This window comes from Microtus pennsylvanicus, chromosome 15, assembly GCF_037038515.1.
Source record: "Microtus pennsylvanicus isolate mMicPen1 chromosome 15, mMicPen1.hap1, whole genome shotgun sequence".
Taxonomy (NCBI): Eukaryota; Metazoa; Chordata; class Mammalia; order Rodentia; family Cricetidae; genus Microtus; species Microtus pennsylvanicus.
Window position 1 is genome coordinate 2,780,075 of NC_134593.1, and position 19,095 is coordinate 2,799,169.

The window sequence follows — 19,095 nt, forward strand, 5'->3', positions numbered from 1 at the left end:
CCTGAAATGTGTCAATACACACTCAATTTCTTATCTAAGTTCTACTTGAAAACTTCAATTCTACTATTCATTTTCAATAGAACCAAAGCACAGCCAAATTACCTAGCTCAAAATTTTATGTAGTTTTATTTTTGTTTTAGTTTTCGGTTTTTTTGTTTTTTTTTTTTTTTTTTTTTTTTTTTGGTTTTTTTCGAGACAGGGTTTCTCTGTGGCTTTGGAGCCTGTCCTGGAACTAGCTCTTGTAGACCAGGCTGGTCTCGAACTCAGAGAGATCTGCCTGCCTCTGCCTCCCGAGTGCTGGGATTAAAGGCGTGCGCCACCACCGCCCGGCGTTTTAGTTTTCTTTGAGATAGTTTTTTCCAATTTAGTTCAGGTTGAGGCAGAATTTAAGAGCCCTCCTGTCTCTGCCTCCCAAGTGCTGGGATTAAAGGCATAAACCATATGTTTGGAAGGTCTCTCTACCACCATGAATACTATACTCAAACCTGGGTTATCAGGCTTACACCGAAATGCCTTACTTCCTGAATCATTTCACCACCCCCCACCTTATATTCTGAATCATGGTCTCTCACTAAATCTGGAGTCTCCTGGTGCTGCTAGACTAACTAACCAATGGTCTCTGCCTCCCCATGAGGCCCTGGCTTTAAGGTGGGTACTGAGGATCTGAACACAAGTCCTCATGATTGTACCACAGGCACTTTACTGAATAACCTGAATCAGGGTCTTTCTCAATGTGACCATTATCAGTCTTTAACAAATAACTGCAGTCTGTACTTCCAACTGTAACTGTTCAATCCATAAAGCAAATGCAGTCTTTTTGTTGTTGTTTTGTTTTTGGTTTTCAAGACAGGGTTTCAAGGTAGCAAAATTTAGTCTTATTATCCCTTAGTGTTGTTTATCTGTTTCATCCCCATTCTCCATCATCTATCCAATATCTATCTACCTCCTACTACTATTAAGCATAATCAGACCTGGTTTTTTTCTTCCCTTTAATTGATGCTTTGGTCATCCATTTCTTGTACTACTCTACTAACAAAACTAAAACTAATTAAAGCTTCTGCCTCCTTTAATAATTTGCTCCACACCAATCTCATCAATTAGCTTTCAAAACAATAACATTACTATTCTACTTTAAAATCTTCAAAAAACAGTAACAATGATGGCTACCATTGATTCAGTACTGGCCACATGTCAGGCCAGGTACTATGGGACATACTATACACATACTATCTTCATTAATATGCCAGAAACTCTGTAATAAGACCATATTAACTCTAGTTCTGATGAGAAAACTTAGACCTTGAATGTTAAGAATGTGTCTACATGAGGTTATTCAGTGGTAGAGGTAGTTTTCAACACCAGGAAGTCTAATTCTAACTACAGCCTGCATCCTTAATCATCCAGAGGTTTGCCTCCTATTACAATCTTAAATTTCATTTCAGCTTTTCAACTTGAAACACAAAGGTCCCAGCATTTGAGAGGCAAAGGCAGGTGGATCTCTGTTAGTTCAAGGCCAGCCTGGTCTACAAGAGTTAGTTCCAGGATAGGCTCCAAAGCTACAGAGAAACCTATCTCGAAAAAAAAAAAAACCCACAAAGGTTCTTTTCCAACTTTATCCGCCATTCCTTGCTAAACACCTTACATATTACTACCATGCTTTAAAAAAAAAAAAAAAACAAACTCTATACTTTTCTGTTTTCTCTATTCCATTCCCACTCACCTTTCAAGGAGTACCTCTAAACATTACACTTAGTGATGCTTTTCCTTTAACTTTAGATTACTGTTAGATCCCTTTGTCATTCTAACAGCAGTATTTATTTAAACTGTCCCCCCACTATACTAGCCACACTAAGACTGTATCTTAGTATCTTTTATTTTAAAATAGGGTCTCATATATCACAGACTGGCCTCAAATTCCCTACGTAGCCAAAGATGTACTTGAACTTCTGATACTCCTGACTCAACTTCCCAAATACTAAGATTACAGGGATGTGTCACTAGGCCTGATTTATGTGGTACTGGAGATGAAACTTGAGGCTTCCTGCATGCTAAGCAGGCATACTACCAACTGAATTACATCCTTCAAAAAAAAAAATTCCTAGTAAAATGCCTGGTACAGAGCATGTATACAACAAATGTTGCACAAATAAACAACCCTATCTTATTTTAATCCTACCCATCCCTCAAGCCTTCATTTCTCTTATTAATATATATCTATCTCCCATAAGAAGAGTGAAGTGGCACACATTTTTAACTCCAGCACTGGGGACGGATGCAGTAGAAGCAGGCAGATGATCTGGGTTCAAGGCCAACCTGGTCCTTGAGGGGCTACATAGTGAGACTCTGTCTTTAAAAAAAAAAAAAGAGCACTGCCAGTGGACATTACTACCTAATTTGAATGGAGACAACTTGCTAGTTCTGCAATAAATATTAACCATATCCATACTCAAAGAAATTTATTAACTTTTTGTGAGTACTGATATTCCCAAAGATCAAGGTATTACCTCTTTTTATCCTTTTAATTTTATTGATTTATTATATACACAGTGTTCCACCTGTGTGTATGTCTGCATGTCAGAAGAGGGCACCATTATGGATGATTGTGAGCCACCATGTGGTTGCTGGGAACTGAACTCAGGACTTCAACAGCCAGTGCTCTTAAGCTCTGACCCATCCCTCCAGCTCCAAGACTTTATCTTTTACAATGCCACTCTCTTTTTATAGGTTATGAAGCATAAACAATTACTACTTCATAACTTTGTTTTTCAAGACAGGGTTTCTCTATGTAGCCCTGGTTGTCCTGGAACTGGCTCTGTAGACCAGGCTGGCCTTGAACTCAGAGACTCACCTGCCTTTGCCTCCTAAATACTAGGATAAAAAGCCTGTACCAACAACATCTGGCTTATAACTCTGATGTCCTAAAATAAATTTTATGTATAATCAATCAAATAATTAGCTCAATTATTCACTTCTGAATATAAATTAACATTTTTATGAAGTCATATGACTGACACTAAAACACATTTAATACATCAAGGTTCTTTTTTTTTCCTTTTTGGTTTTTCCAGACAGGGTTTCTCTGTGGCTTTGGAGCCTGTCCTGGAACTAGCTCTGTAGACCAGGCTGGTCTCGAACTCACAGAGACCTGCCTGCCTCTGCCTCCCCAGTGCTGGGTTAAAGGCCTGCGCCACCATCGCCCGGCTACATCAAGGTTCTTTTCACCAAACTTTCCCTTATAATCCTTGCTTATTCATTCAATAGCTCTGGCTTTCAGCTCTCTACTGAGCAGTTGAATTTCCTTCTTGGCATTTTTCTTATAAGATAACTTACTACCATAGTCCTTTCTCTTCTCTTTTAAACACAAACATAAGTTAATGGTCTCTGTTCCTTTGCTTTTTCTAGGACACATAGTACTAAAATATTATCTTAGTATGGGTTAAAATTTTAATGGGTAAAAAGAAGAAAAATCATTTTAAGGAGTTATCTTTATGCAAAATATTTTGTAAACAAAACTAACATTCAAACTGCTTTTAAAATATTAAACCTGTGAGCAACAATGAAATCATTATGTGATTCTCAAGATATGAATGAATCATTTGCAAATCTCTGACAACAATTGAACAACCCTGATAAAACTAAGGTACTGGAAATAGTCTGGCAAATGATCTCAGACTTATAAGCAGAGGAACCTAAATGAATAAAGCTGCCCATTAAAAAAGAAATACATTTAAAACAAAAAACACTTTAGCATTTTCACTCAATATGAGAATGTGATAATTTATGACTAATGAAGCTAGAAAACTGGAGGGAAATGTTGAATATAAAAAATCAATTGTCAGGAATGGGTAGTACACGCCTGCACACCCTTCACTTCGTTAAAGCCTAAGATAAGTTCAAGGCCACTCTCAGCTAAATAATCAACTTTGAGGTCAACCTCGGGACTACAAATGACCCTCAAAAAAAAAAATAGTCAATAGGGAGCTGTGTGAAATGCCTAAGCAGGTACAGACACCTGCCATCAAGTCAGACATAACTGGAGTTGATCTGCTAGGACCCACATGGTAGAGAGAACTGACACCCACATGAGTGCCATATTGACTGCAAACCTAGAGAGTACAGTCATTTTTTCTTTAAAAACCAAAGAGAGCCATACAGTGGCGGCACACACCTTTACTCACAGCAGAGGCAGGCAGATCTCTGTGAGTTCAAGACCAGCCTGGTCTACAAACAAGTTGGAGAACAGCTAGAGTTCTTACACAAAGTAATCTTATCTCAAAAAAAAATAATAATAAAAAAACTAAAAGGAAAAACTTTTACATTGTGGGTGCTAAAATGTATATAAATCTAAACACTACTCTCTATGGGATAAAGGTGAATTTCATGTTATGACAACAGAACTGATCAAGTCAGTGACATTTTAGCTTTAAGTTTATGTAACAAAACATGCACAATTTAGTGAGGAAATGTAACTGGACAAAATTAAGTAAATCTGTGAGGAGTGAAAGAAATATTCCTAAATCAGAATTTTACGTTTCAATTACACCATTTTACTGATATGGCAATAAAGTACGTTTTTCCTAGTTTGTTTCCATTTTTCTCTTTTTTGTTAAGCCTGCATTCTATTAAATGTATTCTACTTATTTATTGTGCATGTATGTATGTGTATTTGTGTGGAGGTCAGAGATCAACTTTAAAGAGAAATTGATTCTCTGCTTCTTACCCATACCTTGGTCATTAGGCTTGGCAGCAAGTACCTTTACCCAGTACAGCATCTCACCAACATGTTTGTTTCCATGTTCTTAACAAAAATGTATACAAAAAAAAAAAAAGCAACAGAAGCTTCAGGAACACACTGTGATTTATTTAATATTTTACTTTGGGAATTTCTAAAACATAGTCTCGCTATGTGCCCCAGGCAGATCTTGAATGAATGATCCTCCTTTCTCAGCCTCCCAAGCGCTGGGATTATGAACATACATGCCATTGTGATTAACCACATCAGGTTAAGGGTTTTAAATGATTCATTTTTATTTTTAGTTATGTGTAAGCATGTGTATGTACGGGAGTATAAGCAAATGAATGCAGCTTCCCACAGGGCAGAAGAGTGAGAGCATCACATCTTTTGAAAATGGAGTTAGAAAGCTGTGGGCTATTTCACACAGATGCTGAGAACAGAACTCTGGTTCTCTGACAGAGCAGTACATGGGTTAACTACCAGCCTCTCTATTAAATTTTTAAATGAATAGTTTGATTTGAGTCAGTAGCTAGACCACTAGGCTCAGAAACTGAGTATAACCAACCAGGAAACCATGACAAAGAATTGCTAACAAGTTTAGTAACATGTTCATCACATTTATAAATGAATCACTTATAGTATTAAAAATCTCCCAAACTTATAAGTGCAATTTCATAAATGTGACAGTAAACAAAACATTCTATATTTTCCTGAAAACCTACTTACCTGGGACTTAAGATGGCTCAGCAGTTAAGAGCATTCACTGCTTGCTCTTTCAAAGGATCTGAATTGGGTTTCCAACACCCACAAGGCTGCTAAGAGCCTTCTGTAACTGCAGCTCTACAAGATCTGACACCCTCTTCTGGCCCTCTGAGGCATCACACACATGGGTGCAAGTATGTAACAGATAGGCAAAATATCCATGCTCATAAAACAAGATTAAAAAAAAACCTACATGTCCATAAAATAGAGGTCTTTAGAGTAGAAGCACTGAGCCTAAAATTTAAAGACAAGGAAAAGTTCCAGAGAGTAAGATTTAAACTCAATACTAATGGCAATTCCCCAAACATTCTCATGAAACAGTGTATATAAAAGTTAAAACATTATCCTAAACTTAAATGAAATCTGAGCTTAATTTGTTTTATTTATTTATTTAGAGGCAGGTTTCATTATGTAACTCTGGCTAGCTTGGAATTTGCTATATAGACCAGACTGGCCTCAAACTTAACACCAATCCTCCAGCCTCTACCTCCAGAGTGCTAGGATTAAAGACATGTGCCACCGTAGTATCAGGGATTTTAACAAATTCCACAAGAAAATCAAAGTTGTATCCATTAAGAAGATACAACTACTGCACAAGATATGGTAACCTTAAGCCTCTTAACTGAAAATTTCCTACAAGAAAATGGTTTTGCAGGGCGGTGGTGGCGCACGCCTTTAATCCCAGCATTCGGGAGGCAGAGGCAGGCGGATCTCTGTGAGTTCGAGACCAGCCTGGTCTACAGAGCTAGTTCCAGGACAGGCTCCAAAGCCACAGAAAAACCCTGTCTCGAAAAGACAAAAAAAGAAAAAGAAAATGGTTTTAATTTAGAGTCAATAAGCTGCGAATGGCTGTGTCTGGACTCAGCTCACCCCAGGTGCCTTATGCTTGGAATCTCCTTTCCGCTTCAGTAAAGCAGCACAGGAAAATACTGCCACATGTTTGTCAAGGAACAAGATTCACATGAGGACAACATAAATACATGGTTCGGGAATGTGACTAGCTACTTCAGCTTTTATTCTGGTGAAAAGTATCTGAACATACAGGAAATATAGTTAAGAAAATGAAGAGGTAGGTCATGTCCTCTAGATCAATCCCCACCCATAAAATTAAAGGATTTGATAGGATCAATCTCTCTTCCCTTAAAGAAAAAAAAATATTTCTCAGAAAAAGAAGTTCATAAACTATTTGGTTCATTCTAATGTCTAACCCAACCCATATAGGCCTAGGTTCAAAAATGTGTCATTCTTTTAAAAACCGAAAGTGCAGACTGAAAACTTTAAACTTAAAAAAAACACACACACAAAGGAGAAAAGGGTTTCTTGTTTTAAAATATTTTAATGGCAAACCATGGTCACAGTTCAAAACTGAGCTTTAAACACTGTGCCAGTATATCTGAGAATATAAATTTGACAATAAAAATACCTTTAAAGATAAAATAGCATAATCAAAATAACGAAATCTTTATTTTACAGTATCTGTTTACTGACTACAAAGTTCTTATTAACATCCACAGTATTATCTGTGGTTGATGTGCTCTCTCGGAGCTTGGACTCTTAGACTTCTCAACTGCCTCTCCAATTTCTCTATTGTAAATAAATCTGTTTACCTGTACACAATTATCCCTTAATTCCTCCCTGGCTGAGAAAGATTTCACTTTTTCGTCTAGAGAGTTATGTCGTGTGTTCAGAGGCGACAGGTAACCCTTTCTAATCAATGTTGACGGTTTTTAAACTACTACTTCTTACAATATGCGAAATTAGCCTTCTTTCTATTATAATATGATTTTTTTTCCCTGGGTCTGCAGTGAAAAGACTGGACTCCTAGATCACACCTGGATCCTTCACCCTGGTCCAATCCCATACGGTTTCCCCAATTTCCGCGCCGGGTGGCACCTGAAGAGCGAACGTGAACCCCCTGCGGCAGACGCTCGCTAGGCGCTGTCACCGGGGAGCAGGCATGGGCCAGCACCCGGGCGAGCCCGACGGCTCATGGCGACTGCGCACGGCTAAGGGGATCGGGGCCCCTCGGTGCCCGGGCGAGCCGGAGCGCAGCTGTCGCAGGGCCGGAAGCTCACCGCGGGCCCAGCGCCGGTAACGGGCGGCACAGGAAAGAAAGGGGCTCGCTGCGGCGGGCGGCCCCGGGCCCCGCGTTAGCGACGCCCCGCGCAGAACCCCCCCGGCCAGGCCTGCAGGGCGAGCGGGAGCCCGGCCCAGCGGGGACCCGCCCAGGGGCCACTCCCCAAGGGAGGCAGCCAGTCACTCGCCCGCCCCGCCGGGCCCGCTCCCGAGGGGACGGGCTCCCTCCCGCCCTCACACCGCGCCTCACGCCAGGTCCCCAGGGCTTCGGCCACCTCTCACCTTTGACGACGCGGTCGGCCCCGAGAGGAGGCGGCGGGGGCGGGGGCGGGGGCGGTGCGGCCCGGGCCGGCTCAGGGGCGGCCATGCTGGGCCCGGGGCTCGGCTGAATGCCGGGCCGGGCGGGGTTGGGGGCGGGGGCGGCGGCTACCAGAGCCAAGCGGCGGTGCCGCGGAGGAACATGGCGGACCCTCTTTCCCTTCAGAGGGGCTAAGACCGTCATGCACTGCGCGTGCGGGGGCGGGGGCGGGACAGGCTCCAGGGACTTGAGCAAAATTACCGCGCCTACTACCGAAACGAGAGCAGGCCAAGGGATCAGATAAAAATTCCTTGCATGCAGTCTTGACAGTCAAGAGAGGGTTCTGACCAGATTTAGGAGCTGTGAGGGGCTGTGAGGAGTGCAAAGAAAAAAGGACATATCCCTGGCCTTACTGGAGCCCAGGAGGATGTAGAGATGTAGTCAGATCTCATAATTTCCCACTACTAGACAAATAGATGACAATTTACCTACAAAACCGTAACTGTGTGACTGGAGAATGAAGGAGTCATTGTAGACTGTAAAAAAGTGGCATTATCATTTAAAATAGAATTTATCCTAGGGAAACTGAGGAAGGCAGGAACTCTGTGAGTTCAAGTCTATAGCCCGGTCTAACCAGTCAGGGCAACGAAGTGAGTGTCTGTCTCAAAAGAAAAGGTGACAGGGGTGTGGTCAGCATATTATTCTGACCCTTGCATTTGGGGTTTGGAAGGGTCAAGAGTATGAAGGCCTTTAAGTTAAGCTGAAAAAGTCTAAGCACCAGTCATGGAAACTGAGGGAATAACACCTTAGAGATATTTAAAGAATATCTTTAAAGGTTCACCTGGGAAGGTCATGGCCTCCCTCTTAATTCACCCAGGGGAAAATTTTTTATGTGTATATGTGTACATAAGTATGTATTCATATATTTATATCTACATATATTAAGTATATATATTCATATATATGAAAAAAGTTGGAAAACAGAGACCACGTAGGTAGAAAATTGGAAATTAGTTCCTAAATCTTTGTGCGTACACAGAATTTGGGCCGGGACAACTTACATAAACAGATCAAGTTGACCAACATCTATGACGTCAAGGAATGAGAACAGACTTCCTCAGTGATGAGTTACTGCAAGGCGGCACAGATGGTAAAGGCATATGCCACTAAACCATGATGGAAAGGAGAAGCTATCCGGACACAGTCTCTGCCCTCCGGGTGTCCCTCTCACATAGACACAAATTAAATGGGTTCATTTTTACAAAGATTGGAAGAGTGTGCATGACAGCAGCAGTGGAGTGGTCAGGCCCAAGAGTCTCGTGGCGTAGGACCGCCCCCAATGATGACTGGAGAAGCACTACAGCAATCTCTTATTTGTGCCAATCAACGGGACAAATAAGGACAGAAAACCCAGTTCCTTTTCTTGGCAGGGAAACCGACAAAATTGTTCTATGTGTACATGTGTTTTGTCTGCACAGACGTGAGTGCACACGTGTTCAGTCCCCACAGAGGTAGTTATAGTCCCTGGTACTGGAGCTAAGGGTGCTGGGAATCAAACCCAGGTCCAACGGATGAACATCCTGTTCTCTTAATCACTGTGCCATCTCTCTAGGCACTACAAAGTATCTTTTAAAGGAAAGGGAGCTTTGGAAATGTGTCATGGGTGAAGACAGATCTCATTATCATAGATGTTCTGACTCTTAAGGGGAAAAGAGATGAGTGGGACGATAGGGAGAGAGCAAGGGATAGGAGGCACATCACAAACCTGTAATGTAAAGAGAAAGGGCACCAAGAGTGTACTTGTACCAGGAGTATGTCAGATAATTTGAATGCCCAGAAAAATCTCCTTAGTAAGGGGAAGAACAAAGTATGTAATGTACTGAGTGTCCAGGCAGGAAAGGGATAGGAAACATGCTAACAGCCATAACAAAAGGAAAATACTCTTATTTAAGGCTATCTTGACGGCAACAGTTAACTATGTATTTTTCAGCTCCTCTTTGGTTATTCATTTTCACTTGGTCAAAAGCCATTTTATATAAATGTCCAGACCTCCCGATCCCAGAAGAAAAGAGTAAGAACATCAAAAGTGAAGGACAAGAGATTAAATAGAACTATCTTATAGATTTATTAATGAAAAATACTTTACAAAAAACAGTATGCTTTGCCCTAAAATAGTTTAACTGACTCTGAGAGTTTACAACAGGGATGGAGGGAGTGGCAGTAATGGCATTGCTGCTGAGGATAGGAGGGTGTGTTAGTATGCCCAACTCCATCTCTTCAGAAGGGCAAATACTCTGTTGGCAGCTCCACATTCTAGGCCTAGGTCTGAGTCACAAGGAAGGCTGACAGCCATAACTCCTGGCAGTTGAGCTTCCCGTTAGGATGCGGTGAGACTCGTGACTCCAGGGAGAGTCCAGGTAATAACCAAGTGGTTTAAGTAGGGAATATAGTAGGGACCAAAAGATGAGGACTCAGCTGGAGATGGAGACCTAAACTTAACCAAGAATAAAATAATGTCTTTAAACATTAAGGAATAGCTAGTGTCCAGAGTAATAAAATAGATTCAATTTTAAAATGGCTCAAATATAGCCCTAAGCATTAGTTGCTTCCTTTTGTTAGAGGAGCCAAAGTTTGAGTTTTCCTTTTTGTCCCCCCCATAGGGTCTTATGAAGCCAACTAGCCTAGAACTTGCTACGTAGCCAAGGATGAACCTGAACTTCTGATCTTCCTGCCTCCATCTCCCAAGTGCTAGAATTATAGGTGTGCACCCCCATGACCAGTTTTGCATGGTGCTAAGGCTCTAAACCTGGGCTTTGTGCATGTTAGGAAAACACTCTACCAACTGAGCTACAGCCCCAGTTCTAAAGCTGGAATTTCAAATATTCTCCCTCAAAGAAGCAAACACCCTTAGGAAAAACCAACAATTCTTTTGTTGTGGTGGTTCTGTTTGGTGAGAGTCCAAAGTCTCTGGCCTTGAACAGCTGCTTCTCCTGCCTCTACCTCCAAACTGTTAGGATTACAGGCATATGGCTGCCAATTTTATGTTGAGATGATTATAGTCTAACTGGCAGGACACAAGGTATCGACTCTGCCATGGTACAGTTTTATAGCGAAAGGTATGGCTCCAGGAAAGGTTAGAGGTTATCCTTACCACCTGCTGTGCTGTAAAAATCTCACCCTGTTCTGTTCTCTTCCAGGGGAATTTGATAGAATAAACATAATTCTCTCCTCTTCATTCCTCCTATGCCTATGCTGGGAGGGGTAACTGTCCTGTCTCCAGTCATTATCTGGGGGCATATCTATTCTTCGAGGGCCAGCTGTTTGGGACCCCAGAACAGGACCTGAATTCCAAGCTGACCTAAGGGGTAAATGAAGACTGTTGGATGGTGGGGACACTGGGTGAACAGCGGGAAGATGCGAGGGTGAAGGGAAAAGATTCCCCCAGGACTGAGCATGAGGAACCTGAAGGCCCTGGCTTCGTTCTCGTAGTGTGGCAGTGTAGCTTAGCTGAGGCTTGCATGCTGGCCTAGTTACAACACTGGCCCCAAAATGCTGGTTGGTCTCTGGCCCTAGTCCCCAGGAAGCATCAGTTCTGGAACGATGGGGTAGACTTCGGTAGTTCAAAGTCCTTCCTGTGTACTTGACCCCTTGGGGAGTTTCATCCCTGTCACACATAGCCAGAAACTGTTGGACACTCCTCGAAGTTCCTGAGAAGGAAAAAGAAACCAAAAGACTGAGTGAGTATCTTTAGAAAATAATTCTCTTTTCCAAAGGACCATTCCTGGATATTTTGCCCAACTCTTTACTTGTCCAAGAATACACACACAGGAGAAAATACTTTTTTTTACTTTTTTTTTTTTGTTTTTTTTGTTTTTTGAGACAGGGTTTCTCTGTGGCTTTGGAGCCTGTCCTGGAACTAGCTCTTGTAGACCAGGCTGGTCTCGAACTCACAGAGATCCGCCTGCCTCTGCCTCCCAAGTGCTGGGATTAAAGGCGTGCGCCACCACCGCCCGGCTCACACAGGAGAAAATAAAAAAACCCAGTTTTGCTTTTAATATATGTAGTAATTTTTTTTTTTGCCAGTACTAGGGATTGAACCCAGGGCCCTGTGCATGCTAGGTAAGCAAGCTACCACTGAGTTATAGATAGCCTTAACCCTAAAAACTCCTAAATATTACATCAAAATCAATTTTTTTTCTATTTTGGGGAAATGAAACAGTCTCTTGGATATTACCATACCCTCCATGGTAATCTTTCTCTAACACTCTCATGCACACACATGTATAAATGCAAGCACAAGAGTGGCTACTTAATATAACAAATATATCCCCTGCAAACTCCTATAGCAATTACACTAATATAACAAATATATCCCCCTGCAAACTCCTATAGCAATTACACTAAAATTTCACTTGGTTTCTTGTTTCTTTTTTTTTTTAAACAAACTTACATATGTTTTTTGAGATAGGATTTCTCTGTGCAGTCCTGGCTATCCTGGCACTTGCTCTGTAGACCAAGCTGGCCTCGAACTCACAGAGATCCACCTGCCTCTGCCTCCCAAGTGCTGGGATTAAAGGCATGCACCTTCACTGCCTAGCATTTTTTGTTTGTTTGTTTTTTCAGTTGGCTTTTCTTAGCAGTTAAGTGTCCTCTCTTAAATCCTTGTTAAATTTCTGAGACTGCTGCTTTTGTTCATACTACTCTTACCTCATATACAATACAGAAAGTCTTTTCTATACATTAGGTACCAAGTAGTATGTCCTCTTTCCCTACTGAGAACCACAACCAAGTGTGAGCTAAACCATTGGGAGAAGAAGAGAACATCTCCGACAGAGGCCAATGAGAGCCAGTGATGGAGGAAGGTCATTGGTTAATTAGGGTTTTTTGGGTTTTTTTTTTTCCCGAGACAGGGTTTCTCTGGGGCTTTGGAGCCTGTCCTGGAACTAGCTCTGTAGACCAGGCTGGTCTCGAACTCACAGAGATCCACCTGCCTCTGCCTCCCGAGTGCTGGGATTAAAGGCGTGCGCCACCATCGCCCGGCTCATTGGTTAATTAATAAAGAAACTGCTTGGCCCTGATGGGTTAGAACATAGGTGGGTGGAGTAAACAAAACAGAATGCTGGGAAGAAGAGGAAGTGAGCTCATACGCCTTAGCTCTGCTCTCTGGGGCAGATGCGATGAAGCTCCGACCCAGGATGGACGTAGGCTAGAATCTTCCCAGTAAGCACACCTTGGGGTGCTACACACATTAATAGAAATGGGCCAAGCAGTGTTTATATGAATACAGTTTGTGTGTTGTTATTTTGGGGTATAAGCTAGCCAGGCGGCCGGGAGCTGGGTGGCAAGAAGTGGCCTGCAGCTCCTTCAACAAGCCAGAATGGTGCTGCCCACCTTCCTGCAGATCATCTGGGTCTGTACGTATGACATGGGTTCTCAAGGTACAGTGTCTTTCCGGTCTTCCATTCATTTCTTCCCTCCTACACCATCCCTCAACTGGAACTCAATAAATAGCAGGGGCGAAAACTAGCTAAAAGAGATGATACTTTCAGTTTGGGGGAGGATCCCAAAGGCTAGTTATTAACTACACTTCACCACTTCAAAACTACTCTTTCACGACTGGACAGTTTGGTTCACTCTCAACAATGGAGCATGTTATCTAAAAAATTATTCAGTCATACTTCATGAAGATCAGTGCTTGATCTTAAAACAGTAATTCATATATTTATTCCAGTCTACCTTGGGACACCCCACTTTCCCCGTAGGTATATTGATTTGACCCTGAAAAACAATCACACTTTAGCAGATAATATTAATTTGGGGTGTTACCTGGGGGTCTACAGGGCTCCCCTGCCATGCTGGGCATCAGAACATCAGGGGACAGGAACTGTGGTTGGGGAGGGTGGAGTTTAGGATCAAGGAGCAATACAGGAGGGTCATGGATGACAGGGAGGGAGGAGGAGCTGGAACAATGGTGCCCGGTTTCCAAAGTCTTTTTCCTCACGTTTGATGAATCCTTTTAATGAGACAAGACAAAAAAAACACACACACACACACACACGAGGGTTAACATGGTAGGATGCGGTTGGATAAACACAGTGAGGCAAGCAGGGGGAAATGGAAGAAACTAGAACAACACACCTTTTCTAGAGAAGGACTCATCTTATTCCACTATACCATTTGTTCAGCTTCCTAGAAAAGGCTTACGGTCCCCTCCTTCTACCATTTCCACCATCCTCTACCTTCCTAAGTTCACCATCGGGGTCTTTAGCAATCTCTTCAATGCTAACAGTACAATTAAAGAGATTGAAATAGAAATTGAAAATAGGAGCTGATTAATACATGCACACCTATATTCTCAGCTCTCAAGAGACTAAGCAAGACTACTTTGAGTTTAAAGCTAGTTTGGCCCATGTAGTAAGTTCAAAGATGTTTAGGCTATACAAGTAATACTCTTCCTCAAAAAAAAAAAGAAGGAAGGAAGGGAGGGAGGGAGGGAGGGAGGGAGGGAGGGAGGGAGGGAGGGAGGGAGGAAGGAAGAAAGGAAGGGGAAGAGGAAAGGAAAGAGAAAAGAAAAACAATAACCATGAAACATAGGATTTGGGGATGTAGCTCGATTATAGAGTAGGCTCTGAGTTCAATCCTGATACCCCAAAAAATAAACGAGACAGAGGACAGAAAAGGAGAAAGAGAAGGAGGTGGGGTGGGTATTTAAACAGACTTAGAGGTGAAATGAATCTACACTGGGCACTAAACTACCTATACAACTGAACTCTACTCCATGTCTGCCCTACAAAGCTCCATGCACAGCTGCCTCTTCTGCATGCCATGTTCCTATTTCCAGTTGCTTATGTCCTGCATGGCTCCATTCACTTTTGTGATAAAGATCCAGAAATATTTACTTTATCATCAAAAACAGTAAAACATCCAAAATTGAACAATTTCCAAACTCCTCTTCCTAATATATTTTTCTAAGACATATTTACTCAAACATAAACATTGGTGTTGCCCTTAACTTCCTATTTCCATTCACCATCGCCAAAGAGACATTTCTACTTACAGATTTCACATTTAAATTTGCCTGGACCACTACAAAAGCCTTAACCTGATCTTCCCATCTCCTGTTACCTGCCACAAGGTCCCATGTGACACAGTGTGACTGATCTCACCTAATCCTATATTGTCTCTGTGCCCTTTACGCACCCTCCTTTTTCTTATTTGCTTATTCTTATTATAATTATTATTTTGGAGACAGCATCTTGTTATGTAACACAGAATGGCTCAAACTTAAAATACACCTGCCTCAGCCTCAGGAGTGTAAGTACTACAGGCAGCACCATCACGCCTAGCCTTTCTCCATATTTCTCAAACACACCAACTCATCCTGTCTCAGGCATTTAGACTTGCTCTTCTGTTACCAGGAATATTCTTTCATGATCCCAAACTTCTTATCACTAAAATCTAATCAAATATTAATTCCTCTCAAAGATGGTATTTTTCACTACCCTAACTAAAAACAGTCCTAAAGAAAGACATTACCTTTTTAACACCTTTTCCCTTGACTTACTTTAGTCTTCATTATCATAATTATAACTGTCTTGAGTTATATCATTTGCTTATTAAGTGTCTTTCTTCCTATAGTAGAAGACACTTCATTTCACTATCCCTAACATCTGACAATGCAAGTACTCAGTAAACAACATGGTAAATGAAACAATCTGTATGCCAGTATACTTAGATTCCTTTAATGGGCTGCAAGCTATTCAAGAGCAGAATTTGTGTTATATCATCAGTTATGTTCATGATATTTATGAAAGTGTTTCACAGAGAAAGGATTTCTAGTAGAATCCCCACTTTCCCTTTGAGAGCTCTTGCTGCCTTTTATGTATTGTTTTAAGCTTCTTCAGAAAAAGAGCCACCTAAATGTGAAACTCTTCACAAGAATGGCATGGCCCATTTCCTATCTTTATCATGCTTTTCCCTCTTTTCAGTGGCTAGGAGTCCCAATCCATTCTCAACTGCTAGCCCATATGTCTCATACCCAGACATTATGAGCTATGTTCAATAATGAATACTATACCCAAAATTAATTATACAGTTTTCCCAAACACAATTATCAACCCATAAAACTTGAATATCATCCCTGGTTTATCTTTCCTCCATTGGAAGGTAGGCAGGCAGGCAGGCACCAATCTCATTTCTTTTACTTCCTAACTGACTCTCCAATATATTTACTTCTCTCCAGCCTCTCAGACTCCTGTGTGACCTACAGAATCCCGTGTGCTCTATGATCTGACACTTGCTTATATTCTTTGCTATCATTTGCCAACATTTCCATCATTTTTCCTCATCAGATATTCTAATCCTGTCATACCCAATTATCCTCTTTTAATCCAATGAAGATTTACTTCATTTCCCTTTGCCCGGTATATTCATTTTTCTTCTCCATGAAGCCTTCCCTGATACTTAACCTTTTCTGTGATGGTCTCAGAGCAACAAGTATTTAATCACATTATAAAACTATGTGTTTAGGGCTGGAGATGGCTCAGAGGGCAAGAGCACTGACTGTTCTTCCAGAAGTCCTGAGATCAATTTCCAGCAACCACATGATGGCTCACAACCATCTATAGTAAGATCTGGTGCCCTCTTCTAGCATATGTATACATAATAAATAAATTAATTTTTAAAAAAACGGTGCTCATCTGTCCCTGTAGTAGACTAAACGTTCCATGAAACCAGAGACTCATTAACCACAGTCTCCCCAGAGCCTGGCATAGCATCAAATATAATAAGTTCAATAAGCATTGTTTTAAAAAGATACGCAAAATTAATAAATAAGTGTATGCTACACCAGACAAAAGCAAACTCTCTTAAAAAAATAACATTTAGATTAGATGCACTGAAAATATGTGAGAAAAAATGCTATGCCAGGGAAACCACCTTTTCCCAAAAAAAGAAAAGGAGGAGACAGAAGACAAAGAGGAAGAGAAGGAAAAGTAGCAAAAGGAGGAGGGGAAGCAGAGGAGGAGGAGAAGGAAGAAGAAATGTTCACTCATTTAAGAACTGACACTCCCACCCTTTAGAGTTCCTTTTGGGAGGAGAATTGGGTATGAAGGGCTAGTAGGACAGAGACAGCTTGCACTATATATCCTTTTGAACCTTTTTAATTGTATCATGGACTTAAAACTTATTTTTAAGGGGTTTAGTGTGGATAGTTAGGTGTAGAGAGTTGCCTAGCATATGAGGTCCAAGGTTCAGTCTGGTACTACAAATAAAAAATAAAGTAAACTTGATGTAGTAGCACACGCCTTTCATCCCCAGCACTCTGGAGGCAGAGGCTGGCAGATTTCTGTGGAGTTCAGACTGGTTCACCAGACAGGGTAAATAATGAGACCCTGTATATAATAAAAACAGTAACAATAATAAAGTAAATAAAGTAAAACCTATTTTTATCAAATTGACCTGGTGGACAAACTTCAAAGTAGAATGCTTTGTATCCTGACAGCTTCTTAAAACTTATTTTAAAAAGTATGTAAGAGTCTCAGAAGAAGCCAGGCAGTGGTGGCGCACGCCTTTAATCCCAGCACTCAGAAGGCATAGGGAGGCAGGCAGATCTCTGTTGAGTTTGAGGCCAGTCTGGTCAGGCTATACAAGAAACCCTGTCTTGAACACAATAAGAATTTTAAAAAAAGGTATGTACTATTTGGAGACAGCAATCACTTAAACATGTGCCTTTGAAAAGCAGACCTGTCCCTGGACCCCTGCATCACTGTTACTCTGTTTCATGGCCCTCTCTAACATATGTTCTGCCTTGGATCAGGCCCAACTCAAAGGAGCTATCAATCACAGAGAGAAACCTCTAAGATCACAAGTTGAAATAAATCTTACCTCCCTTGTCTCCATAGGTATTTTGTCAGAGATAAGCATTAACAGAACTCTTTACATCCTAGGATCCATCTAATAGGGTTGCAAAGCTTGCAAAACAGCTCCAGGAAAGGACCATTCTCTGGACTTTGAATACACATGTGTAAATAAGGACCACTTATCCTAATTCAGGGTGAATGTATTTTAATTTCCCCAAATGGCAACTGAAGTTTCTCCCTGCTCTTCCACCTCCACTGTATTTTTACTAGCAAGGAGGAAGGTGCGCTGAACAGATGATTCCTGACTCGACTGACTTACAAACCTATGGAAGAGACTTGAGCAGCCTCCCTTTCTGAGAAAAGGCTGTCACTTAAGACTGTGTAAGATGCATCCCACAACCCCTGATGAGGTCTCCACAGCTGCAGCCGTCAGACACACACAGGCAGATGTAAGACACTGAGCCTGTGTTTTTCCCCCCAGCCCCTGTACTCGGGGATATGGGAAAAATCGGTTAACATCTACATTAGACAGATCCCAAAGGCAGTCAGCCGGATCTGAGATCACACTCTCCTTGCAGTCTCAGATCACTACATGTGTGCACTACAACCTTCCACTGTCTTCTCTAGCACCCACCCAAATCCAGTAGTACCTCAGCAACAAAGGCTGGTACCTGGGAGACAGGCGCTGTGCTTGGTCCATGAAGAACGTTCTCCATTTCTGCTGCTGGAGTCCGTGAGAGATCAAGACCAGGGGCTGAGTGCAGTCTCCTCCCCGAGCTATCTGCAAAGCCTAAGGAGGAAAACATAAAAGCAAGCTGAAGCCATCTTTCCTCTGGGGCCTAAAAGCGGAGCCTGGAGGCATTAGCACCAGCATTCTTTAACTAAGTGATTGATATGCATCTCTGAATACAATGGGAAATATGCTCCTTGAATGCATAGAGCAAATCTCGGTATATGGATAAATTCCAATAGGCTGAAATTTCTAAGGAGGTCTAAAAACCAATCTGCTGAATATCCTCCACCCTGCAACATCTCTCTTTTATGAATAAAATTAGTTTTGTTTCCAGAATCTGGCTCAAACTTGTAGTACACAAAGTAAAAGTAAGTGATATAGTGATCTAACATATTGTGGTAAGAAAGGAAACAACTAATATCTTAATTTAGTTCAGAATTTAAATGGTCATTGTCATTGTAAATCAAACCTGTTTCCTTTGATCTAACAGGAAAATGAGTTCCAGAGTCTGCTAGAGATAGTGTTTTAACTAGAATTGGAACTCAAGTTTTTCATGTTCAGCACGGTATTCTATTATTTTCTGACACTCTCCCATTCTCTCCCTGAGCAGGATCACTTCAGGAATATTTGG

The 19,095-nt window shown here is 41.5% G+C and overlaps 2 protein-coding genes across 18 annotated transcripts in view; both read right to left on the reverse strand.

The window, feature by feature from the left end:
• Nucleotides 1-8,061, reverse strand: part of Ppp3cb (protein phosphatase 3 catalytic subunit beta) — a 46,114-nt gene extending 38,053 nt beyond the window's left edge. For 4 of the 7 annotated variants that reach the window (XM_075950222.1, XM_075950221.1, XM_075950220.1 and 1 more), the window contains exon 1: nt 7,856-8,060. In XM_075950222.1, the coding sequence (XP_075806337.1) occupies nt 7,856-7,940 (85 nt within the window). In that variant the 5' untranslated portion in view covers nt 7,941-8,060. Of the gene's footprint in view, nt 1-7,855 lie in introns of all 7 variants that reach the window. The other 3 variants (XM_075950226.1, XM_075950225.1, XM_075950224.1) reach the window with 1 other exon arrangement.
• A 1,913-nt stretch (nt 8,062-9,974) lies between these two features.
• Nucleotides 9,975-19,095, reverse strand: part of Usp54 (ubiquitin specific peptidase 54) — a 103,660-nt gene continuing 94,539 nt past the window's right edge. For 7 of the 11 annotated variants that reach the window (XM_075948940.1, XM_075948941.1, XM_075948937.1 and 4 more), the window contains 3 exons: nt 18,403-18,521; nt 13,698-13,884; nt 9,975-11,578 (listed from right to left, as the gene is read on the reverse strand). In XM_075948940.1, the coding sequence (XP_075805055.1) occupies nt 11,019-11,578; nt 13,698-13,884; nt 18,403-18,521 (866 nt within the window). In that variant the 3' untranslated portion in view covers nt 9,975-11,018. The remainder of the gene's footprint in view (nt 11,579-13,697; nt 13,885-18,402; nt 18,522-19,095) is intronic. The other 4 variants (XM_075948945.1, XM_075948943.1, XM_075948942.1 and 1 more) reach the window with 2 other exon arrangements.